This window comes from Bombina bombina, chromosome 8, assembly GCF_027579735.1.
Source record: "Bombina bombina isolate aBomBom1 chromosome 8, aBomBom1.pri, whole genome shotgun sequence".
NCBI lineage: Eukaryota > Metazoa > Chordata > Amphibia > Anura > Bombinatoridae > Bombina > Bombina bombina.
In genome coordinates this window covers 173,664,211-173,682,893 of record NC_069506.1, presented here as the reverse complement: position 1 = coordinate 173,682,893, position 18,683 = coordinate 173,664,211, and the positions used below count along the sequence as shown (strand labels likewise).

Genomic DNA, 18,683 nt, shown 5'->3' with positions numbered 1-18,683 from the left:
TCTCACCATCTGTATAAAAAATTTTTATCACTGAGAAATGAAATAAAGAACTCCCCCCAAAAAATGTATTGAAAGCACTTAAAAACAAAAAGAATCTAACAGGCAAAAACAAACAAACAAAAAAAAACCCACACAACTGCCTAAATGACTTTTCTACCAAAGGCATGCAAAGCAAAAACATCAAAATAGTAGAATGTTGTAAAAGTATGCAAAGAACACCAAGTAGCTGCCTTGCAAATCTGGTTATTTGCAGAAGGATTACATGAATTACCAGGCTTAGACCATTCCCTAGAAATCAAGTCAGAGACAGCATCAGGGATAGGGAAAACATCAGGGAAAGTAACTAAAAAGGGACGTGTGCTAACCCGATAATTGTTAACACGACATGTGTAATCCCAAAGGCCAACACACAAAATTCAAACTAAGCGCGCCAAAAGTGTGGAGAAGCGCAAAATAGCAATATACACACAATAAGTGCCCATAACAGCTATAGAATGTCTAAATGATAATTAAAGACCAATTATGGAGGGTTTTTGTAAAATTTGACATGAGGTGAAAAAAGGTTTACAAACCATATCCCATATACATCCCTTTGAGAAGTACTATACTCTGAGGGGAAACCAGGCCTCAATATAGACTGATAACCCCTTACTGAAGAATTAAATGTACATCTTCATTCTTCAACCATATCCAGCAGAGGCAAATAGGTGAAAGGGGATTTATAGGGCTCTTGTGGTTTGGGAAACTCTGCTTCCTCCTAGTGGTAGAGGAGAGTAATTCCCAGGAGTACTGGATCATAGACTCTCACCACCTCTATGAAAGAAAAATAGGTTACTACCCATACTCATAATACATTGCTCCATCAAACACAGCACTCTGAGGGGAAATGGGAATCAGCTCAGTCTGAGAACCCCTCTCACTGAAGAACATGCACATCTTCATTCTTCACCTTTCTCCAGCAGAGGCAAAGACAAGACCTCTTGTGGTTTGGCAATCTTTGTCACCTCCTAGTGGCAGGGAAGAGTAATTCCCAAAAGTAATGAATTGTGGACTCACCACCAGTATGAAAGAAATAGAATTTATGCTTACTTGATAAGTTTCTTTCATGGTGGCGAGGGTCCAAGAGCCCAGACACAATGTTTTCCTATTGTGAATGTTTTTTTCATGCAGAAGTTTGAGAATCCACCTCTTTTATCCTTGCTCCTTTTTATCGCTCTTATATTCTTTTCCTACATCAGACTAGTTTCCAGGTAAGTATAAGTTATATTCTAAACAAATACGATACACTCAATTTAAAATATAGCAAAGTAAAACGACTTAAACACTAATGTGAGGCATGAATAAAGCATTGAATATGACTGTGGTGCTTACTAACGAAACTCTGCTTTAACACCATCACATAAATTGCTTGATTTAGTATTCCATGAAAAATATGAATCAGTAAGGCAAAACAGACAGAGACACCAATATAGTTCAGTGGTTATTGGTTAGGATCTTTGAAATCTAATCTTCCCCACCACAATTTTTTTTTAAATAAAAGAAAAAAAATATTTAAAATGCAACATGTTCACATTTATCATAACAGAGAAAGTTGAACTGAGCATTAAAATCTGGTCTCAACATACATACATTGCTCACATATGCGTACATTCAAAGAAAACCAGAACACATTTTAAGTATATATATATATTTTTTTTAATTATTTTTGCTAATTTTCTTTTTATGTGCTTAAACTCATCAAGTGCATCAAGAGCAGGCTATTCATTGCTAACAAATGTATTGCATTGCCCTGTGGCACCCAATGAGTAACAGGTACTTGCAGCTGTAACAAATACACTATACATATATATATATATATTTATATTTCTCTGTAAAATAAACAAACCCATGCATATTGCACATTTCAACATTGTGTATATAAAATATGTTTCCTTATATACAGATATAACAAGTCATGTAGCTGACTTTTGTGGTTTGTTTTTTTTAACTCGCATGGCACAGTTTTACAAGTCATAAAACATAAGTCACATATAAGCAACTGTGACCCATTATGGGTCCGACCTTGGCATAGAGAAGGCAAATAAATGGCAGTAAAATAATTAGGGTTATAAAACCACAAGAAATGATGTACAAATGCAGTGACAGCCTTCCAGATAGTATATATATATATAAAAAAAAAAAAACTTAAACAATGAACAGTATTGTTGCATGTGTAGCAAACAGCAGAAATGTGTTTAATATGATAACAGGTAAAAAATATAGTATGCAGTACTGTTAATCACTGTGGTAGTTTATTTTCTCCATACGTTACCATAATGAGTGAATTTCACCAATTGTGTATGGGGTGTGTTTTTCTTTTATGTGAAAAGAGGCAATTTTTGGTAAGCCCTTTGCTATGACTTAAATTAGCATCCCAATTCCTGAGAAAGGAAAAAATTAAATACAATATAAAAATAAACCTCAGGCTTACAGAGAGAATATATGCTCAAATATCAGTTGTATATTCTGGCAACCATTATTGAGCAGCAATACACAAAAGATGTATGGGGGGGAAGCAGAAACTGGGATTTCATGTTATTGTCCATTCTAGAGACTGCTTGCAACAATTTTTAGTTGTGTTCTTCTATTAATGAATCTGTTTATTGTGGCTTCTCCAATGATTTGATTTTATATGCTTTGGTCAGAATAATCTCCTTATAGTATACCGACACTATATAAAGTCAGCCCAACCTGACTAATGTTTAGCATTTTTTTGTTTTACCTAGTTAATGTAGAGCCAATCTGACTAAGGAAACCAATCTAGGAGAAAGCATTTAAAGGGACATGAAACCCCAAAAAATTATTTCATGATTCAGATAGAGAATACAATTTTAAACAATTTTCCCAATTTACTTCTATTATTTAATTTGCTTCCTTCTCTTGTTATCCTTTGCTTAAAGGTTTATCTAGGCAAGCTTGGGACAGCAGAGAACCTAGGATCTAGCTGTTGATTGGTGGCTGGATAAATATATTGATTGTGATTGGCTAACCCATGTGTACAGTTAGAAACCATTAGTGCATTGCTCTTTCAACACATGATACAAAGAGAATGAAACAGATTAGATAATAGAAGTAAATTATAAAGCTGTTTAAAATAGTATTCTTTATCGGAATCATGAATGAAATTTTTTGAGTTTCATTTCCCTTTAAGTACCTAAATCATGTGAAGACATAGGCTTAGCAGTCTAGAGGTTATGGATTTGCCTGTCTGGGAACATGTAGGACAAAAATGGCACATCATAAGGACAAGTATGAACCATAATACCAACATTTAAAAAATATATATATTTTCATTAACACCTAACTATACAATCTAAACTTGGGATTTAAAGGAATTAAATAAGGAAATTGATGATACATTGTTACATTAGCCATTTAAAAATCTCTTTAAAACTGTGGAAAGTGCGTTTCTGAAAAAAAAAAGAAGAAAAAAAGACTTGGGCAATTCAAGAGATCTGGTCAACAGATCTTAAAGAAAGTATGCATAGAACAATACTGAATATTTTTCACTTATGTAGTCACACAATATTCCCTCGAAATTAAAATACTGACCATATTAAAACTTAATGTACAGCGTGTAAGTACATTAAAATAATTATTTTCTCATGTGGTTAAAACATTATTGCAATTAAGCTGGTCAATGCCTGAAAGTTAAATCTACACAGGGAAATAAAGTGTTAGATTAGAAAGCAGAAGACAGACTGCTTTTTTTTTTTTTTAGAAAAAAAAAAAAGAAAAAAAGTGGTTTAAACTCCCTGAATGAAGTACAAGTTATACATTTTACACTTTCAAATACATAAATTGGTAGAACAATTTTTTTTTTTTTTGGATAAAGCAAACACAGACTTGTACACTTTCTAGTATGTAAAAAGTATTACAAAAGGATGACAGTGTGGAACTGTGTAAAGTAACTTGCTACAGCGTAAATTACAGCAACCACGGTGTGTTTAATTACGGTCACTGAACCTCTGCATGATTCAGTAACAGACCGGAGCACGTTATTTATGACTTAAATATAATTACATTTCTTGGAATCCCGACGTCTTAACCTAGTTGATTTCTGTATGTTAACCATAAGTATTTTACCTCTTTATATTGCTCAAAAGATGCAAGTGAGACTTCATAGAAGCCTTCTTATAATTGTTTTGAGCTAGACTTAAAAGGAATTGGTTCACGAATGTGCACCAGGACAAAGCAGTCTAGTTCTTAGAAGTTGTAGCTATGTACATTTTTAACTAGTGAAGATTTGGTGACACTGAGAAGGGAGGCAATTTGTTATCAAGTACAAAGAGAAACAATTTAAAGGTATGCCAGCGGTACTGCCCAGAAGCATTGGAATATACATTGCCGGCATATATTTATAGATATACATATTAAAAAAAAAATATGAATAAACCGATTTGATAAACTAGGATAAACTAGCACATTTCCAGCACGTCAAACAACAAGGATGCTGGCATTCAGAAAGATTGGCTCCAGTGTGTGCAGCACAATGTCCGGAGGCATTGCTTTTTGTTCCCAGTACAAATCTCTCTGCAGCTGCTGACAAATCCATTGGTCAGCATTTTGGCCAAGATCTAGTTGTCAAGTTCAGCTAGGTCTTGATAAATCTTTAGAGGTTTCAGTGACAGTTCACTTTGACAGTTTGCTGATGACTCGTATCAAGGCTGCATTTTCATCCTTCAGTCTTTGATTGTCTGCTTTCAAATCAGAAAGAACCTGTGGAGAAAAAAGTAAGTTTAGGGTAAGCTAAGGCATATTTCAATTCTCAAATATATATATATATATATATATATATATATATATACACATTTTATTTATTATCTCATGATTATAATCTAGGCTCCGATGTACTTCAACAGGTTGGTTACCTATGATCAACCTTCAACATATGTGAAGCAGGTAATACTTGGGTTATCTTGCAATTTTTTTTTCTTTTCTTCCAGATCTCCTCTTAAAATGTCTTTCAATACTAGTTGGTAACCTTTTGAAATGACAACTAGAATAATAAATTAACTATACCAAAATAGTTCTGGAGAACAAAGCACATAATAAAAGTAAATGATAAAGTTGTTTAATGATTCAGAACATATCATTTTAAAGTTTAATTTTGACTTTACTTTCCCTTTAAGGGCAGAGTACTGTGCTATTTATTTACATTTTTACCGTCGTTAAAACCAGTCTAAACCAAAGCTCTGATTAAACTGCTGAAGCTGAAAACCAAAAACATTCTAGGTACAAATCTGGCTGTGACACTGGGGAATAGATTCACAAAGTGAACACATTTAATTTACTATCTGAAAAGCTTGTTGGGTGGAAAATAGATTAGAATAGAATTTTTTAATTTAGAAAGACATGGGAGCATCTACTGAAAGTAATGCACTTATAGATTCTGGTAATGAGAAACTATTTATGCTTACCTGATAAATTAATTTCTTTTATAATGGGCAGAGTCAATGAGTGGTCCCAGAGCTTTAGATCCCTCCCATTTCCCACAACCCCCAGTCATACATATAGCCAAATAGATGAGGAAAAACATAACAGGAAAAAAAGTGGGGCAAAGAAGTGCAAAACAAGTGCTGCTACCACCTGAGCAAAAAGAAAAAGGCAGGGCTCATGGACTTAATACCCAAGACATGGAGTCCACAAGACCACCAAGAAATAAAGGAGGACAAACAGTAAAGGCAGGATATTACTAATTAGGTACTATGACCCACAGAACTTTCCAGCCCCAGAAGAGGCATACACATCAAAGTGTTAAAACTTTGAAAAAGACCACCAAGTAGCTGCCTTGCAAATCAGATCAATAGAATCATCATTATAAAAGACCCAATAAGTGGCAATTACTCTAGTGCACTGGTTTTCAAACCTGTCCTCAGGCTTCCCTGATAGGCCACATTTTGAGGTTATCTGAACTAGAGCACAGGTTAAATAATCAGCTGATTAGTAAACGTGGTTATTTTACCTGCTCTTTTCCAAGGTAATCCCGAAAACCTGGCTTGTTGGGGAGGCTTGAGAAAAAGTTTACAAACCAGTGGAAATAGTAGTAATGAGCTAAGGGGGGAGTTTTCCCTGCAACCAAATAAGTCTTGTGAATTAAAGCTTTAAAGGGAATCACAACTGCTTCAAATGTTCTAAACTAACTTGTTCTAATTGTGCAAAATAAACTAACGATTATTTATGTAGTCTTTTCATTCTGTTGTAGAAAAACAGCTTCATAATTTAAAGGTTAATCTGCAGCCTAGCACTTGCTATGTATGCTGCCATATTGTAACGTACATTCTACATCAGGTCACGTGACTCACACAGCACCTTCTATTTCTAACACTGAGGAAGCAGAGCACTGCAGTGTCTGAGACGAACAGCTTCAGGCACTGCTATATTTATAAATAGCAAGAGCAGGGAAGGAATCGGAGAGGAGGAGGGGGGAGGGAGACTCAGGGTTCCTGAGACTAAGTAACGTAGATTAATGCAGATTTATCTTGTTACAATTATATCTGCAGCATGGAGTTTGCTTTCTGTCTCCGGAGCCTTTCTTCCCCCTGTGCATTCCTCTCCCCCTGCTCTTGGTATTTATAATTATATCAGCGACTGAAGCAGTTCTTCTCAGACACTGCAGTGATAACTCCTGCTTCCTCAGTGTTAGTAATAGGTGACATTTTTGTCCCGTGACCCACTGTAGTAGAAAGTACGTTACAATATGGCAGCATACACAGCAGATTGTAGGCTGCAGATCAACGTTCAAATTATAAAGCTGTTTTCTGCAACCGAATGCGGAAAGATGAAGACCACATTGAGAATTGTAGTTAGTTTATTTTGCATAATCAGAGAAAAGAACATTTATGCTTACCTGAAAAATTTATATTTTTCCGGATATGGTGAATCCACGGCTTCATCAATTACTGTTGTGAATATCACTCCTGGCCAGCAGGAGGAGGCAAAGAGCACCACAGCAAAGCTGTTATGTATCACTTCCCTTCCCACAACCCCCAGTCATTCGACCAAAGGGAAATTAAGAAAAAAAGGAGTAACACAAGGTGTAGAGGTGCCTGAGGTATATTATTTATTATTATTATACTTTATTTATGAAGCGCCAACATATTCTGCAGCGCTGTCCATGGATACAATTCATTTAAATAAAACAATACAAGACTTGTAAGAGACAGGACAAAATTTACAAACACATACAGGAGGAATTGAGGGCACTATTCCCGTGGGAACTTACAATCTAGAAGGGTAGGAGGTTGAGAAACAGGAGGTGAGGACTGCAAGATTGGGAAAGATGTTAATACAGAGTTAGATGAGGGAAATGTTAGGTAAGTGAAATTAATTTATTATTGAGTTGGGTGGTAGGCTTCTCTGAACAGAAAAGTCTTCAGGGAACATTTAAAGGAAGACAGATTAGGGCAAAGCCTGACAGCACGGGGTAAGAGTGTTCCAGAGAGTAGGTGCTGCACGACAAAAGTCCTGCAGTCTAGCATGAGAGGAGGTGATAGTTGTGGATGCAAGGAGCAGGTCATTGTTGGATCTTAGTGGATGGGCTGGAGTATACTTGTGTATTAGAGAGGATAGGTAGAGGGGAGTGGCGTTGGCGAGAGCTTTGTATGTAAGGATGAGAATTTTGAATTTAATTCTGCTGTGAATGGGGAGCCAATGAAGGGACTCGCAGAGAGGTGCAGCAGATACAGATCGACGGGAAAGGTGGATCAGCCTGGCAGAGGCATTTAGGATGGATTAAAGGGGGGAGAGGCGGGAAAGAGAAAGGCCAGCGAGTAGGTTATTGCAGTAGTCAAGTCGGGAGATAAAGGAGTGGATTATTTGCTTTGTGGTGCCAGCGCTCAGAAAAGGGCGAATTTTGGAAATATTGCGTAGATGGTTGCGGCAGGATGTAGAAAGCGATTGGATATGGGGGACGAAGGATAGATTTGAGTCAAGTGTGACTCCGAGGCAGCGGACTTGGGGCGATAGGGAAATAGTGATGCCGTCAACAGGGATAGAGAAGTCAGAAGTCGGCGTAGAGCTTGAGGGGGGGGGGGGGGGGGATAAGAAGGAGCTCAGTCTTGGAAATGTTAATCTTTAGGTGGTGGGAGGCCATCCAGGAAGAAATACCAGATAGGCAGTCGCTGACATGAGAAATGACAGAGGGAGAGAGAGCAGGGGTGGAGAGGTAGATCTGGGTGTCAGCATAGAGGTGATATTTGAAGCCATAACTGTTGATAAGTTTACCCAGCAAAGAAGTATAGATGGAGAAGAGTAGAGGACCCAGAACAGATCCTTGAGATACTCCAACAGACAGAGGCATAGAAGAGGAGGAGTCCTTTCTCACAGAAAAAGATCTGTGAGAAAGATAGGAGTAAATCCAGGAAAGAGCAGTATCACAGAGGCCAAAAGAGCTAAGGGTCTGTAGGAGGAGGGGGTGGTCAACAGTGTTGAAGGCAGCTGAGAGGTCGAGTAAGAGGAGTATAGAGTAGTGGCCAATATTTTTTGCAGAGATAAGATCATTTGTAACCTTGGTAAGGGCAGTCTCAGTTGAGTGTTTTGGGCGGAATCCGGATTGTAGTGGGTCAAGCAAGCAGTTGGCGGACAGGAAGTGGGTTAGGCGATTGTAAACTAGTTTTTCAAGGAGTTTTTATGTTAGTGGAAGCAGTGATATGGGGCGGTAGCTTTCAGGAGAATTAGGGTCGAGGGAGGGTTTTTTGAGTATGGGAGTGACTTTTGCGTGTTTGAAAGAAGAAGGGAGTCAAAAATAACTGTTGTGAAATAAAGGGCAGGGCCGTGGACTCACCATATCCGGAAAGAAAGAAATTTATCAGGTAAGCATACATTTTCTTTTCTTTCCTAAGATATAGTGAGTCAACGGCTTCATTAATTACTGTTGGGAACCAATACCCAAGCTAGAGGACACAGATTAATAGGGAGGGACAAGACAGGCAGACCTACACAGAAGGCACCACCGCTTGAAAAACCTTTCTCCCAAAAGACGCCTCGTCCGAGGCAAAAGTAACAAATTCGTAAAATTTTGAAAAGTAAAGAGAATCAAGTTGCAGCTTTGCAATCTGTACCACAGAAACGTAATTCTTGAAAGCCCAAGAAGGAAATACAGCCCTATTGGAATGAACTGTAATTCTCCCAGGAGGCCACTGTCCAGCAGTCTCAATCAAAACAAAAAATACTTCTCAACCAGAGACACATAGAAGTAGCAGAAGCTCTCTGAACTTTACATTTCCCAGAGAAACAAACAGGGCAGAAGACTGGCAAAAATTCTGTCGCCAGAATATTTTTTTTTATTTTTTTTTTAACATGCACAACATCCAAGTTGTGCAACAACGTACTTAATGCAATCTCCAGATGTATATATCTGTCCGAAACTATTATAGTAAGAAAAACTAACTTAGAATGAAGAACGGCCTTATCAACAAGAAAGATAAGCTAAAGTAAATCAAACGGCAAGGCTGAGAATTCCGAAACTCTCAGAGCAGAAGAGAAGCAGTAAGAAACCAAACCTTCCAAGATAACAAATATCTATGGAATACAAAGGCTCAAACGGAGCCTGCTGTAAAACAAAGACAAAGTTAAGGCTCCAAGGAAGAGCAACACTTAAACACAGGCCTAACAAAAATATTGCCCATTTGGCACGTCCGCCAGACGTTTAAGTAGCAAAATAGAAAAACGCAGAAATCTGACCCTTCAGGGTACAGACTAACAAACCCTTCTACAGACTTCCTGGAGAAAAGACCAAATCCTAGGAATCCTGACCCTACTCCAAGAGTAGCCCTCTGATTTACATCAAAAAGAAATAAACGCCATATCATATGGCAAATCTTTCCAGTAACAGGCTTGCAAGCCTATATCATGTTCTCAATGACAGACTCAGAAAAAACATGCTTAGACAGAACTAAGCGATCAATCTCCAAGCAGAAAGCTTCAGAGAAACGAAAGAATGGACCCTGAACTAGAAGGTCCCTCCTCAGGAACAACCACCAAAGTGGAGGAGATTACATCCCCGCTAGGTGTGTATCCAGATCCTGCGAGACTATGCAGGAACTATTAAAAATACCGATGCCCCCTCCTAAGAGACACGAGCAAAGACTCGAGGAAGGAGAGCAAACTGAGAAACAGGAATGTCAAACTGAAATCCCAAAGAACCGCCAGGGATTCTCTCTGACCTATTGAGCGTCCACCTATCTAACAATCCACGCCAATCATGCTAAGGCACTCCAGGTTCCTCTCAGGTGGTTGATGTAAACCACTGAGATGAATTGTCTTGAAAAACTAAGGCCAATCCATCAGAACAATGTATATCACTCTCAACTCCAAGATGGTTATGGAATAGCAGACTCCTCCCAAGTCCATAGTCACCAACATAACAGGCCAGCGTCCGAAGACGACATTACTCAGAAAAATCTCCTGAAACAGATGCTCCTGCGAAACCACCACAGGAAAGAATCTCATATCGACAGATCAAGAACTAGTCTCCGAGACAAAAACCACATGAACTCCTATCCACTATCTGAGCATGCATAACCGCAAACTCTCAGATGGAATCGAGCAAGGGATGATGTTCAAAGAAACAACCATCAGACCAATTAGCTCCATACATAGAGCCACTGAAGGGCCAAATAATAGAGTGCAGAGAGAGGCAAGAGGAAAGAATCCTTGATTTTTGTGATTTAGCCTATCTGGAACATCTCGTATGCATTTTTGAAGACAGAGAGATGCCGTCCCCCACCTGAACCGATCCCGGTTGGGGGCAAACTCCTTTAGATTCATTGTGGTAGAAAAGACCCTTTTCCACCCGTAACATCCTGCCAGATCAGGACCAAACAAGGTCGGTCTTACCCTTGTAAGGACGCGCCAGAAGCTTGGACTCAGAGGAAGAATCCCCTGACCAAGAATATAGCCACAACGCCCCTCTGGCTAGCACAGCAAAGGCAGATATCTTGGCCCCCGGCTAAAAAACTTGCATGATAGCATTAGAAATAATAATAAAAAAAAAAAATATGGCTAGCTTAAGAGCCTAAATTCTAATCTGGGTCTCCTCCAAAGGAGTCCCTACTAAATTGGATCAAACAAGACATCACACCAATAAGATGCCGCACTTGACACAGTGGCAAACGGACTTCCATGTAAGCCTTCAGCTTAGTCCATCTAGGAATCGTTGCCAGAGTAAAAATGCCCTACTACTTTAGGCACCGGGCGACTTAAAGGGACAGTCTAGGCCAAAATAAACTTTCATGATTCAGATAGAGCATGTAATTTTAAACAATTTTCCAATTGACTATTATCACCAATTTTGCTTTGTTCTCTTGGTATTCTTAGTTGAAAGCTTAAGCTAGGAGGTTCATATGCTAATTTCTTAGACCTTGAAGCCCACCTCTTTCAGATTGCATTTTAACAGTTTTTCACCACTAGAGGGTGTTAGTTCACATATTTCATATAGATAACACTGTGCTCGTGCACGTGAAGTTATCTGGGAGCAGGCACTGATTGGCTAGACTGCAAGTCTGTCAAAAGAACTGAAAAAAGGGGCAGTTTGCAGAGGCTTAGATACAAGATAATCACAGAGGTTAAAAGTATATTATTATAACTGTGTTGGTTATGCAAAACTGGGAAATGGGTAATAAAGGGATTATCTATCTTTTAAAACAATACAAATTCTGGTGTAGACTGTCCCTTTAATGGATACAGCGACAGGAAAAACTTGTTTCCCATTCCTGTGAAAACAATCCCCTTGCACGGTCTGGAAAAGGAAAAACTTAGCATCTTTAAGTTTACCAGACATCTTAGGGTTGACAACGACAAGAATCAAAGTTGTCCACAAAAGCCAAAACCTCCTCTAATACACGAGGTGTACAGGCATAAGTCTGAAGGATAACACTTCAGCATCAGATGAAGGAATTATAATGTCCAAATCTGAGGTTTCACCCTCAGAAGCTACTGATGTATCATCAGCTATGAGGAAAGCAACTTGAGTAGTGGCAGGCAGAACAGAAACCATACCATCTGATTTTTAATGTTCCTCTTGAGATGTTCCTTAGTAAAGGAAAAGCAGATAATGTCCCAGATACCGCAGAAGGCATCTGGGCAGCAAATTCTGCAGGCAATAACTCCTCCAGGAGATAGAGAGGAACCACAGGGCACTGCATGTGAAACCATTAAAGGGACACTGAACCCAAATTTTCTCTTTTGTGATTCAGATAGAGCATGCAATTTTAGGCAACTTTCTAATTTACTCCTATTAGCAAATGTTCTTCATTATAGGAATAATTTCCACATAAAATGCATCCTTGGGATCCAATATAAAAGAGTAAATGGTGAAATAGAGGGATCCACTAACCCTAATAATTCACATGAGTCATATCATAGTAAGGGAATACTTCACCTATAAATTATTAACCCTAGTCTTCTTTAGTCACAATGAGTGCCTGCGTTCTGCCTAGAATATCCTACCCCAGGATATATATGTCCCAGAAATAATGCAGCATAAATCTTTCAAAAGTGCATGTCCCCCCCAAACACAGAAGAAGCACTTACCTGCATCAAGCTGACCGGCAGGAGGACAGTCTACCCGGTGTGAGAGGACGCCACTCCTCACATAGACCTGTAGAAAAAAGAAAGAACAGAGTAAGCCTACTCTGGCTTTCTATACTAGGACAGCAACATGTTAAGAACACACAGTGAAGCTCACTTCACAAGTTCCTAACTGCTTTAAAGCCACCACTGCCCTACCGAAGAGACTAACGTGGAGTACGGCTAGACCCAATCTTGAAAGGAAAGATCAGAGCAAACCTACTCTGGCTTTCAAAATAATAAAATCTTAATTGAAGTGAAATAAAACCAATCTTCAGACACCAAAACTTCACCTCCTCCTTGCACCGAAGGCAAAAAGAATGACTGGGGGTTGTGGTAAGGGAAGTGATACTTAACAGCTTTGCTGTGGTGCTTTTTGCCTCCTCCTGCTGGAAGAAAAATAAAAAATGGAAGAAGAAACTGAAATCTTTTGTGGCTTCCACATGATATTTGTAAGCTTTCACAACATCCAACTTGAGGAGGAGCTGGACAAAAAGCAACCACAATTTCCTGATTGATGGTATCTGAAGATACTACTTTTGGAAGATAGAGCATGCAATTTTAAACAACTTTCCAAATTACTTCTGTTAACAAATTTGCTTCTTTCTCTTGATATCTTTTATTGAAGAGTCAAACTAGGTAGGCTTATAAGAGCTCAGGAGTGTGCACATGTCTTTAGTACTCTATGGCAGCAGTGTTTTGTAACATGGTATAACAGCTACAAATACTGTTGCAACACACTGCTGCCATAGAGTACTAAAGACACGTGCACACTCCTGAGCTCTTATAAGCCTACCTAGTTTTACTCTTCAATAAAAGATACCAAGACGTCAAAGCAAATGTGATAATAGAAGTAAATTGGGAAGTTGTTTACAATTGCATGCTCAATCTGAATAAAAAAAGTTAAATTTTTGACTTGACTGTGACTTTAACCCCTTAACGACCAAGGACGTGCTAGGCATATCCCACAAAAACCGTCCTCTGATGTTTTAAGCGGTGGAAGCGATCGTGATTGCATCCAACCTTTTTCAAGGTATTGCAGTGATGCCTCGATATTGAGGCATCACTGCAATACCCTTTTCTACCCACCAATGCAGAGAGCGCCAATGCAGAGAGGTTAGGGGCTAAGGGAAGATCGAACACTGCAGAATAAATATTAAAAAAAAAAATGAAGACCTTTTATTTTAGTAATGGCAGATTGTGACAATTGTGAGGTGGGAGAGGGAAGAGAACTGTGAGAGGGATCAGGGGGTGGGATGTGTCAGGTGGGAGGCTGATCTCTACACTAAAGCTAAAATGAACCCTACAAGCTTGCTAATTAACCCCTTAGCTGGAAAGTTGTTTAAAATTGTATGTTCTATCTGAGTCATAAAAGAAAATGTTGGGGTTTACTATCCCTTTAAGCTTCATTCTCTTGTTATCCATTGCTGAAGGAACAGCATTGCACTACTGACAGGAAGCTGGAAATATCTATTTAGCCAATCACAAGAAACAAATGTGTGCAGGCACCAATTAGCAGCAGCTCCCACTAGTGGTATGATATGTGCATATTCATTTTTTAACAAGTAATACTAAGAGAACGAAGCACAATTGAAAATAGAAGTATATTTAAAAGTGTCTTAAAATGACATGCTCTATCTGAATCATGCAAATTTAATTTTGACTTTCCTATCCCTTTAAATTCTTGTTTTTTTTTAAATAAAGATACCAAGTGAACAAAGAAAAAAAATTATAATAGGAGTAAATTAGAAAGTTGCTTAAAATTGCATGATCTATCTAAATCACGAAAGAAAATAAAAAAAAATTGGGTTTGTGTCCCTTCAATCAAATATTCTTTAAATCTTGACACTCATACTGCCAAGCTTCTGCACAATGCACTTAGCTGTACAGATTTGAAATTACTTCACACTGTGGGACAAAATTTTTAGGTTATTTAAAAATGAATTCCCAAATTTATACTACACTTAGTAAAATTCCACACAATTCCATAGCTTTAACAAATAAGACCGTATGAATACAGCAACGCAGTAATTAAATAAAAATACAATGGAATAAAGTAACCACCTTTAATTCCTCTTCTAGCTCAGCCACCTTTCGCTCTAATGCTCTTCGTTCCTGGAGAGGGGGGCGGGGGAGAAAAAAAAAAAGATTAAAAACAAATTTAAAAAGTGCACACATAATAAAAGTATAACAAATTCTACTAAATGTAAAGCAAACAATATAAGGTTTAGATGTACAGATCACTTATTTTAATAGTTACACAAATAGAATTTATAAATTCTAAAGTAGAATATACTTACAAATCTTTCTAGTTCCAATAGTGCGGGTCTTTCTGCATGTCGCTCTTGTCTCTGATAAAGAAATAATAATTTGTAATGTGTATAGTTTTAACTAAAAAAAAAATTATTTTCCTTTGAAATACATAATTTATGTAAGAACTTACCTGATGAATTCATTTCTTTCATATTGGCAAGAGTCCATGAGCTAGTGACGTATGGGATATACAATCCTACCAGGAGGGGCAAAGTTTCCCAAACTTCAAATGCCTATAAATACAACCCTCACAACACCCACATTTCAGTTTAACGAATAGCCAAGAAGTTGGGTGATAAAGAAAGGAGTAAAAATCATCAACAAAGGAATTTGGAAATAATTGTGCTTTATACCAAAAAATCATAACCACCATAAAAATGGTGGGCCTCATGGACTCTTGCCAATATGAAAGAAATGAATGTATCAGGTAAGTTATTACATAAATTATGTTTACTTTCATGTAATTGGCAAGAGTCCATGAGCTAGTGACGTATGGGATAGCAATACCCCAGATGTGGAACTAGAGAGGGAGGGATAAAAAATAAAAACGGCCATATCCGCTGAAAAAAATGAATCCACAACCCAAATCATAAGTTTAGTCTCATAAATGAAAAGAAAAAACTTTAAATTAGAAGCAGAAGAATCAAACTGAAACAGCTGCCTGAAGAACTTTTCTACCAAAAACTGCTTCCGAAGAAGCAAATACATCAAAATGGTAGAATTTAGTAAAAGTATGCAAAGAAGACCAAGTTGCTGCTTTGCAAATCTGATCAACTGAAGCTTCATTCTTAAAAGCCCAAGAAGTGGAAACTGATCTAGTAGAATGAGCTGTAATTCTCTGAGGTGAGGTCTTACCCAACTCCAAATAAGCTTGATGAATCAAAAGCTTTAACCATGATGACAAAGAAATGGCAGAAGCCTTCTGACCTTTCCTGGAACCAGAAAAGATAAATAGTCTAGAAGTCTTCCTGAAATCTTTAGTAGCTTCAACATAATATTTTAGAGCTCTCACCACATCCAAAGAATGTAAAGATCTCTCCAAAGAATTCTTAGGATTAGGACACAAAGGGACAACAATGTCTCTATTAATGTTGTTAGAATTCACAACCTTAGGTAAAAATTTAAATGAAGTCTGCAAAACTGCCTTATCCTGATGAAAAATTAGAAAAGGAGATTCACAAGAGGGCAGATAATTCAGAAACTCTTCTAGCAGAAGAGATGGCCAAAAGGAACAACACTTTTCAAGAAAGTAATTTAATGTCCAAAGAATGCATAGGGTCAAATGGAGGAGCCTGTAAAGACTTCAAAACCAAATTAAGACTCCAAGGAGGAGAGATTGATTTAATGACAGGAATATCAGGAAGTTTAGCAATTTTTCTGTGGAATAAAACAGAAAGAGCAGAGATTTGTCCTTTCAAGGAACTTGCAGACAAACCTTTATCCAAACCATCCTGAAGAAACTAAAATTCTAGGAATCCTAAAAGGATGCCAAGAAAATTTATGAGAACACCATGAAATGTAAGTCTTCCAAACTCGATAATAAATCTTTCTAGAAACAGATTTACGAGCCTGTAACATAGTATTAATCAGAGTCAGAGAAACCTTTATGACTAAGCACTAAGCGTTCAATTTCCATACCTTCAAATTTAATGATTTGAGATCCTGATGGAAAAACGGGCCTTGAGATAGAAGGTCTGGCCTTAAGGGAAGTGGCCAAGGTTGGCAACTGGACATCAGAACAAGATCTGCATACCAAAACCTGGGAGGTCATGCTGAAGCCACCAGCAGCACAAACGATTGCTCCATGATGATTTTCGAGATCACTCTTGGAAGAAGAACTAGAGGCGGGAAAATATAAGCAGGTTGATAACACCAAGGAAGTGCCAATGCATCCACTGCTTCCGCCTGAGGATCCCTGGACAGGTATCTGGGAAGTTTCTTGTTTAGATGAGAAGCCATCAGATCTATTTCTGGAAGCCCCCACATCTGAACAATTTGAGAAAACACATCTGGGTGGAGAGACCATTCTCCCGGATGTAAAGTCTGACGACTGAGATAATCCGCTTCCCAATTGTCTATACCTGGGATATGAACCGCAGAAATTAGACAAGAGCTGGATTCCGCCCAAACAAGTATCTGGGATACTTCTTTCATAGCTTGAGGACTGAGTCCCACCCTGATGATTGACATATGCCACAGTTGTGACATTGTCTGAAAACAAATTAACGGTTCTCTCTTCAACAGAGGCCAAAACTGAAGAGCCCTGAGAATCGCACGGAGTTCTAAAATATTGATTGGTAATCTCGCCTCTTGAGATTTCCAAACTCCTTGTGCTATCAGAGATCCCCAAACAGCTCCCCAACCTGAAAGGCTCGCATCTTTTGTGATCACACAAAACATAGTATTAATCACTGAGTCAGAGAAACCTTTATGACTAAGCACTAAGCCTTCAATTTCCATACCTTCAAATTTAATGATTTGAGATCCTGATGGAAAAACAGCCTTGAGATAGGTCTGGCCTTAACGGAAGTGGCCAAGGTTGGCAACTGGAAAAACCGAACAAGATCCGCATACCAAAACCTGTGTGGCCATGCTGGAGCCACCAGCAGTACAGACGAACGATCCATTATGATTTTGGAAATAACTCTTGGAAGAAGAACTAGAGGAGGAAAAATATAAGCAGGTTGATAACTCCAAGGAAGTGTCAACGCATCCACTGCTTCCGCCTGAGGATCCCTGAACCTGGACAGATACCTTGGAAGTTTCCTGTTTAGATGAGAAGCCATCAGTGTCAGTGGAAGCCCCCACATCTGAACAATCTGAAAAAACACATCTGGGTGAAGAGACCATTCTCCCGGATGTAAAGTCTGACGACTGAGATAATCCGCTTCCCAATTGTATATACCTGGAATATGGACCGCAGAAATTAGACAGGAGCTGGATTCCGCCCAAGCAAGTATCCGAGATACTTCTTTCATAGCTTGAAGACTGTGAGTCCCACCCTGATTGACATATGCCACGGTTGTGACATAGTCTGTCTGAAAACAAATGAACGGTTCTCTCTTCAATAGAGGCCAAAACTGAAGAGCCCTGAGAATCGCACGGCGTTCTAAAATATTGATTGGTAATCTCGCCTCTTGAGATTTCCAAACTCCTTGTGCTATCAGAGATCCCCAAACAGCTCCCCAACCTGAAAGACTCACATCTTTTGTGATCACAGTCCAGGTTGGACGAACAAAAGAGGCCCCTAGAATCACACGATGGTGATCTAACCACCAAGTCAGAGAAAGTCGAACATTGGCATTTAAGAATATCAATTGTGATATCCTTGTATAATCCCTGCACAATTGGTTCAGCATACAAAGCTGGAGAGGTCTCATATGAAAACGAGCAAAGGGATTTGCGTCCGATGCTGCAGTCATAAGACCTAAAACTTCCATGCACATAGCTACATAAGGGAATGTCCAACCATGTCTTTGAAGAAACAACACTAGTTGATTCATGTGAGATTCTGCAGAACGTAAAGACTGAGCAAGTACCAAGATATCGTCCAAATAAGGAAACACCGCAATACCCCGCTCTCTGATTAGAGAGTAGGGCACAGAGAACCTTTGAAAAGATTGTTGGAGCTGTCGCTAGGCCAAAAGGAAGAGCAACAAATTGGTAATGCTTGTCTAGAAAAGAGAATCTCAGGAACTGATAGAGATCCGGTTAAATCGGAATATGAAGATATGCATCCTGTAAGTCTATCGTGGACATAT

The 18,683-nt window shown here is 38.6% G+C and overlaps 1 protein-coding gene across 2 annotated transcripts in view; it reads right to left on the bottom strand.

Moving 5' to 3' along the window:
* Positions 1 to 1,670: 1,670 nt before the first annotated feature.
* The window catches only part of PPP1R12C (protein phosphatase 1 regulatory subunit 12C), a 666,212-nt gene continuing 649,199 nt past the window's right edge, over positions 1,671 to 18,683 (bottom strand). For both annotated transcript variants that reach the window (XM_053690707.1, XM_053690708.1), the window contains 3 exons: positions 14,910 to 14,960; positions 14,674 to 14,724; positions 1,671 to 4,758 (listed from right to left, as the gene is read on the bottom strand). In XM_053690707.1, coding sequence (XP_053546682.1) covers positions 4,672 to 4,758; positions 14,674 to 14,724; positions 14,910 to 14,960 — 189 coding nt within the window. In that variant the 3' untranslated portion in view covers positions 1,671 to 4,671. The remainder of the gene's footprint in view (positions 4,759 to 14,673; positions 14,725 to 14,909; positions 14,961 to 18,683) is intronic.